Genomic DNA, 7,170 nt, shown 5'->3' on the forward strand with positions numbered 1-7,170 from the left:
AATGTAGAATATCATTAATATGTCAAATTTAAAAATACTTTAATGTACTTCCGTTAATAAAAGGCCTACTTCCTGTAAAGAAAAGAAGTCATTTTTTAAATAGAATTTAAATAAAAAGAAAATGAAGAGAGATATCTCTTTGCAGAGTTATTTCTTTTAGACACTTTTGAAAGATATCTCTTTCACTCTAAGAACTATCTCTTAAGATAAATTAGGAGAGATATCTCTTTTACTTGGAAAGATATCTCCAAAAGTAAAGTAAAAAAGATATCTCTTTAACGTTTAGAGTTATCTCTTTTTACGAAAGAGTTATCTCTCAAGAAGAAAACGATATCTTTTCAAGTGACATTTGAGAGACATCTTTCAAATACGAAGTCAAAGATATCACTCTAAATATAAGGGATATCTCTCTAAATATAAGAGATATCTCTTTCTCAAAGAGATATCTCTTAAAAATGAGAGATGCCTTTAATTAATATGGGAGATATCTCTTTTTTCAAGAGATATCTCTTTAAAAAGAAATATATCGGTGTCATTTTAAGATAAAATTTATTTTCCGAATAAATAGCAAAAGGGATTGTCATACTTTAATCTTTACATTTTAGTGCCACTTGGAGTCTTTACTTTTTTTCTACACCTCAATATGTAAATCTTTTCACTTTAATCTGTAAAATCAACAATTAAATTTGTAAAATTTACACTTTAATCTGTAAAATTTACACTTTAATCTTACTGATATCATCATTTAGTGATATTGTCTTCTTGATTCTATGGAAATTAAATCCATTATTTTAATGATCCTCATATTCCTGATCGGAATTCTCACAAATTCTCAAATAAAATTGAGAAATTATATACATAAAATGAATCATTTTCGCTCTTATTATGGGTCCACCGGGGGTTGAATGTTGATGTTACATTTTTCATTATCTGACTTTGTGCCTGCGCCATGTACTCATACCAGCTACACATTTATCTCATATATCATCAAAGAGAAAAAAAAAATATTTGTAAATATCTTGCTTTTTTAGCTCTTAATGTATTTCAAACGTATATGCAATTTTTCACCGAAAAACATTTATTAGAAAAGAAAAATATACACACTGCGGGACGTGGAGACCGGTCCTTCGGATGAGACCGTATAAACCGAGGCCCCGTGTCGCAGTAGGTGCTGGCACGAAAAAGATCCCTCACTGCTCAAAGGCCCTGAGTGCCGAGCATAGGACAAAATTTGTAGCCCTCCACCGGCAAGTGGTGGCGTCTCCATATGAGTGAAAAATTCTCGAGAGGAACGTTAAACAACAAACAATCAATCAATCAATAATTTCCGAACAACTCACGTATGTTAAAAATAAACTTATTTTTAAAATTTCTAGTTATGACTTTTTGTCACGATTTATCTCCAGGCTTTTGAAAAAGAGATGGAAAGACTAAAAAATGAACAAAAGATTACAAACACAAGATTAAAAACAATACTACACAACCAAAACAAATTCGGGAGAGAAATTTCAAGATTGGAAAGTTCCTTAAGAAGCTGGAATAACGTTCCTCGTACCATTTCTCAGCTACAACCTACACTACCCGGTGAGTTATTCATTTACTGTTTAAGGAAGTTAGATGCTGCTATCAAAAGTTTCGAGGATTTTTGTATCATTTTATTTATAGAATCTACACACATAGTTGAATGAAAAAAACATTTTTTGGAATCAAAATAGTATCAAATTATTCGCTTATGCAATTATTTGACCTTTCTGCACTCCAAAAAATGTTATTTTTCTTGCGTTAAAAATTTAAAAATCTATAAAGATATTTGAAAGCTGCATGTAAAAATAGGATAATTCCTAACCTACCGATACTGAACACTTCAAAAGAGATTTCTTTCGTTTGAGGAACGAATTAGACAGAAATCAAGTTCTACTAAGTGTGATAATGAATGACTTTTTTCAGAATTACAGGCACGAATTTTTCGGGTTTTCATTTCGAATACCTCTTTAATATATCACGTGGTTCTTTAGAACTGGTCTCGTTAGCAAGATATACACCCCTACTAACGTGTTCTTAACCTTTTATTTTTCGGTGTTCTGCGCATTATAAAATCAGATGAGTTCAGAGTAGCTCGATCTAGCAGTGGCTCTGACGAGAGTTAGTAAGACTACAGCGTGATAGTGTGAATTATTTGAAGAAATGTGGCTAGGAAGTGACTAGCACGTGGAGAAATGGTAAACAGAAAAGTTATGTTGCGTTTCAGTTTTCAACTCCCCCCCCCCCCCCACCACCACCACCACCACCATATTATCTGTAGAAGTGTACTTCAATCGCTTTCTCTTGAATTTATTCAATTTAAATAAGTATCCTCTAGAATGCAATTTTCTGCAGTCACGAATAAAAATTTCTTTTTGGACAAATATTTTGCATGGGAACCGGGACTATATTTTTGGGCGTCAAATTAGCAAATGAGGCACCAACATGACTTTAGCTGACAAATCAGCTGCATGGGAATTGTATTATGTGTTACTGCGAACACTACAGACATTTAATGCTTGAAAAAAGGAAAAACGATCGGAAAGGCACAAAGACCATTTTCCCATCCATTTCGTAATTGAATAGCACCTTTTTAAAGAAAAAACTATTATTTTTTTATGCTCACAATGACAAACAATTTATTTGTTAGATAAAACGTTGGAAGTCTAGGTTTTCAAAGTCAAACAGCAAAGTGATTTGTTTCTGTATTAAATTCCTTTGCTGTACTATCGGTGACATCGATGTATCATTGAATACAATTGTCAGGTATCTCAAGAATAGCAAAGCCATGTTTGGTCATAGGACTACTTTTGGAGTTAAGCTTTTTAAAAAATAAACCAATTTCTACTTTTCCGATCCTAGCCACAATGATCAGGTGAGCGATGTGGACCATGGGCCTCTTGTTTTCCAGCGTATCGGTCGCTAGTGAGCTCTGATTTTCGCCATAATTATGATAAGATATATTTTAATTTTAACACTCTACTTTAGCCACCTTTTTCTATTAAAAATAAATTCTTTCAAAAAGGTACGGAAACATAGACTGTAGCAATTTCCTACGAAAGCCCGTTGAGGCCAGTTCAGAGAAAGAAATATTTTTTTATTTTTATTTTATCTAATCTTTGCGTTTAGTTGCAATAATCATTGCGTTTAAATACATGACAAAAATCCGAATGGAATTGAAGAAGACGGTGGTGTTCTGAATTTGCAAAGAATGGTTATAACTGTTTTTTCCTTGGTGACTATTTAACTCTTTCCAAAAAAAAAATTATTGTAAAATTATGTAAAAAAAAAAATTATCTTCTTTTTGTATATTGATTTATCTTGATATGATTTAATTAATAAAGTTTTCCGTAACTGTTAAGTTTGGATTTCTATTTTTACATCCAGCATGCATGAAATTTTCTATGTAAGTCTAAAATTATACAATAAATTAACTGTCGTAAATTTTATCATTATATTTGCTAAATATATCAAATATATTGTGAAAGTCCTTTGGGGATGGTCAACTTTGAGCTTGAAACTTTTTAGATATAACTAAAAATTAGCGTCACAAACTGCCTTTTCGTTTATTATTTTTTATATAAACGAGATGATTTTGAACATTCGGCAAAAAAATGGCATTAGGCCTACTTTCAAATCATTGTTTGCTTTGTAAATTTTTAACACCAGAAAAAACATTTTTAATAAAGAAAGGACACTGCAAAGTAATTTGAAACTATTTTTTGTCACAATTTTTTATGAAAATATTCAGGACGTAAAAATATTGTGTTTATTCCAATAATTCATTTGGATATAAAATATTACAGGAAATACTTTGAAATAATGATTTATGTGTTAAAGGTAATTAGGTGCAAAGTTTAAAATGTCACTATTAAAGATTGTGCTTGATCCAAATGAATCAAATGATCCAAATAATTTTAATAAAAATTAATTACGGAAAACCTTTGAAAAATTAATTTATGTGTTAAACGTAATTACAGTGCAAAAAGGTCATATTAATTGCTATGTTATCTTAAAGAAGCGCACTGACCCCCATATTTTGCCTTGATTTTTTAAGCTATGTGTGAACATTCAAAATATATACTATAAAAAAACTCTGGATACTTTTTATAATAAGAACCAAACATTTGCGCTAAATAATTCAGGTTCTTGATTTATTTTCTTTTAGATATAGTTGTCTATCGTTGAAAAAACATGCAATGAGTATCAATGAACTAAATTGATATGAGTTGTTGCTTTATGTGATCACATGCATTTGATACTAGAACAAAACTCTTTTTAAAAGAAAATATGTCTTTTTTTCATAGGATCATCAGAAGATGAATGTGTGCACGGTGAAGTATTACGGGAGAACATGAAAAAGATTGTTCAAGAAATACGTTTGTCAGATTCGTTATTGATTGATGAATTGTTGGAGCAAAATTGTTTTACAGAAACAGACGCACAAGAAATAAATGAAATGAAATCCTGTAATAAAACGAGGCAAATGATTTTACTGCTCAGTCGTAAAGATAAAACTGTGTTCCGAAAATTTATTAATATCATCTCACAAGTAGAATATTTTCCACATATTGCCACACTGTTAAATGATTCGTACCGGAATAAACTACAAAAACCAGAAAAGAGAAGCAAATGCATTCCGTGCTTCATTGTGAAGAATGTCGATATCATGCGGATTGCTGATTATCTTTACCAAAGTCACGTCATTGATTTTAAAACTCTTCAAGATGTTATGACGGGGGATAAACCAGCTTTGGACTCTTTCTGGCAACTAATTTTTAACAAAATGACAAATCCATCTCATGGAAAAATGTACATGTCCAATCTCAAGTTTGCTCTTCTTGAAAGTTACAATCACATCGCTAAAAAAATCCAACGCCAAAGCCAGCTGATTTGTTATTGTTCATCTAGTATCCTCTCCTTTCCAAGTAATTGCAGCGATAATACTTCCGAATTTAGTACGACCTCAACAATTGTACCACCACAACCGAGTCATTATGCTTCTTACTGGATTAAACAGTTGCAGGAATTGAACAATGGAAGCCGAGATGATGCTTCTCATTTCTACAGTGATTCTGATGAAGCTATAATCCCGAAACAAGTCTCAAACAAGATTAGAAAACGAAAACGCGTGTCAGAGGAGGAAGAAGAGGATATGAAGAAAAAGAATCAGAGAGAAGACGAAGAAAATGAACGGGAGAAAAAAATAGATGAAATAGAGAGCAAAGATGAAATGGAAGAAGAGCAAATTGAAAGCGAGGAGGGAGAAGAGGACGTGGACACAGAAGAGGAGGAAGAGGCAGACGAGGAAGAAGGGGAAAATGGTGTAGAAAAGGACAAAGAAGAAGAAGAGGAGGAGGAAGAAGAAAGAGATTGTTGGGCGGTAGAGGAAGAAAGAGATTGGTGGGTGGTAGAGGACGAAGAATGTCAGGAAGAGGGAGATGAGTCAGAGAAGGAAGAATGGGAAGAAGATGAGAAGGAAAGGGCAGATGAAGTACAAGAGGGAGAGGAGGAAGATATGGATGAAATGGTGGATTAATGTCGAAGAAGAGGAGGAGGAAGAAGAAAAGGGAGAGGAGGATGAGGAGGAAGAAGGAGAGGAAAAAGTTGTGGAAGAGTGGTGAGACAGGGAGGATAATAAAGAAGTGGAGAAGGATGAAGATAAGTAGAATGCAGTTGAAGAGGAGGACATAGAGTCAAAGGAAGAAGAAGAATTTATATAGGATCTTCCACGATTTACAGTTGGATATTATTTTTATCCAACAAAATGTGTGTTTTTATCCCTAAACATTGGCTAGGGGATAAAAACACGCAAGGAGTTGAATACAAATCATATATACCTACTTATATGGGAAATTCTTTTTATCTAACGTTTTCACATCACTATCAATGTTTACACAGTTTAGATATAGGAATTCACTCCATTTCACTTCATCGAGATAACACAAAACCCACTGTGAAACCACCACTGGGGATATTATACATTTATTGCATGATAGTGAGGGGGATATGAAGATTTCTTATGTTCTCCTTCGTTTCACTCATCCGAACATAAAATATTTCTATTCTAAGTATCTTAGTGAATAAACAACAGAACACAGATATAGAATGTGATAAGCGCCTATCAACCAGTTCGACAACAAATGCATTGCATGCATTTAACTGTAAAAGAAATGATCGAAGTAAAGCTGTAAAAGCAAGTTTGTTTTTAAATATATTTGAAACACACCAGTGAAAAGGAAATCTATAATAAAATTTTATGCCCTGTTCACACGACGAGTTTAATTCGCAGTAAATTAATGCGAAGTAAACTAATGCAAATTAAAATAATGCGAATTAAATTGCGTTCACACGACAGCTAATGCGAAGTAAACTAATGCGAATTAAAATTCTACTTCTACGGCCAGGCGTCAGTAAGGCTATTATGACGTCATTTGCAAATCACGTCACCTTATGTAGGAGCAGATGCATTTGACATAATGTCACAGTGTCTGTACACACATTTTGGTGATTAATACAGTATTCCTTAATTTTTCACGCAAAAATAGCACAAATATTTCAAGCTGACCACGGACATGTAGCATTTGACCTAATTTTGCCATTACGCATGCCTCAAAATTTAATTCGAATTAGCTTCGCTTAGCGTTCACACGGAGCTAATGCGAAGTAATTTAATGCGCAGTAAACTAATGCGAAGTAAGCTAATTCGCGTTAAATTCTCCGTGTGAACGCTAAGCGAAGCTAATTCGCAGTAAACTTACGTTTAATTCGAATTAAACTCTCCATGTGAACAGGGCATTAATAAAATAATATTTGAATTTTGGCCGTAAAAAAATTATCATTCGATACTGTAATGTAGGTGTTTGGTTACTTCTCAACTACAGGTTTAATAAAAGTTTCTTCACTCTTTTAAATCAAAGTCTGTGACTGTAAGAGCACCGATTATTAAAGAGATTAATATAATATTGTATGTCCATAATATGTTATTATATGCTTCATTAATTACATTTGTACGATACAATCTATGATAACTTATGATGATTATTAGAATAAATAAACGGCAACAAAGGATTATCAGGTAATGCAATTACCCAGGACTTATAAAACTTGGAAAAATAACCTGTATTTGTATGTTTGTTCACTCTCTAC

The 7,170-nt window shown here is 32.8% G+C and overlaps 1 protein-coding gene across 1 annotated transcript; it reads left to right on the forward strand.

Moving 5' to 3' along the window:
• Nucleotides 1–1,402: 1,402 nt before the first annotated feature.
• LOC134243194 (probable serine/threonine-protein kinase fhkB) lies at nt 1,403–6,275 on the forward strand. The gene is given in 3 exon segments (XM_062725415.1): nt 1,403–1,584; nt 4,329–5,556; nt 5,558–6,275. Coding segments are annotated over 3 exon segments (1,479 nt in total). The 5' UTR covers nt 1,403–1,421; the 3' UTR covers nt 5,646–6,275.
• The last annotated feature ends 895 nt before the right edge of the window (nt 6,276–7,170 follow it).

Source organism: Saccostrea cucullata, unplaced genomic scaffold, assembly GCF_032062105.1.
Source record: "Saccostrea cucullata isolate Sc308-1 unplaced genomic scaffold, CSIRO_AGI_Scuc_v1 ctg3362, whole genome shotgun sequence".
Taxonomy (NCBI): Eukaryota; Metazoa; Mollusca; class Bivalvia; order Ostreida; family Ostreidae; genus Saccostrea; species Saccostrea cuccullata.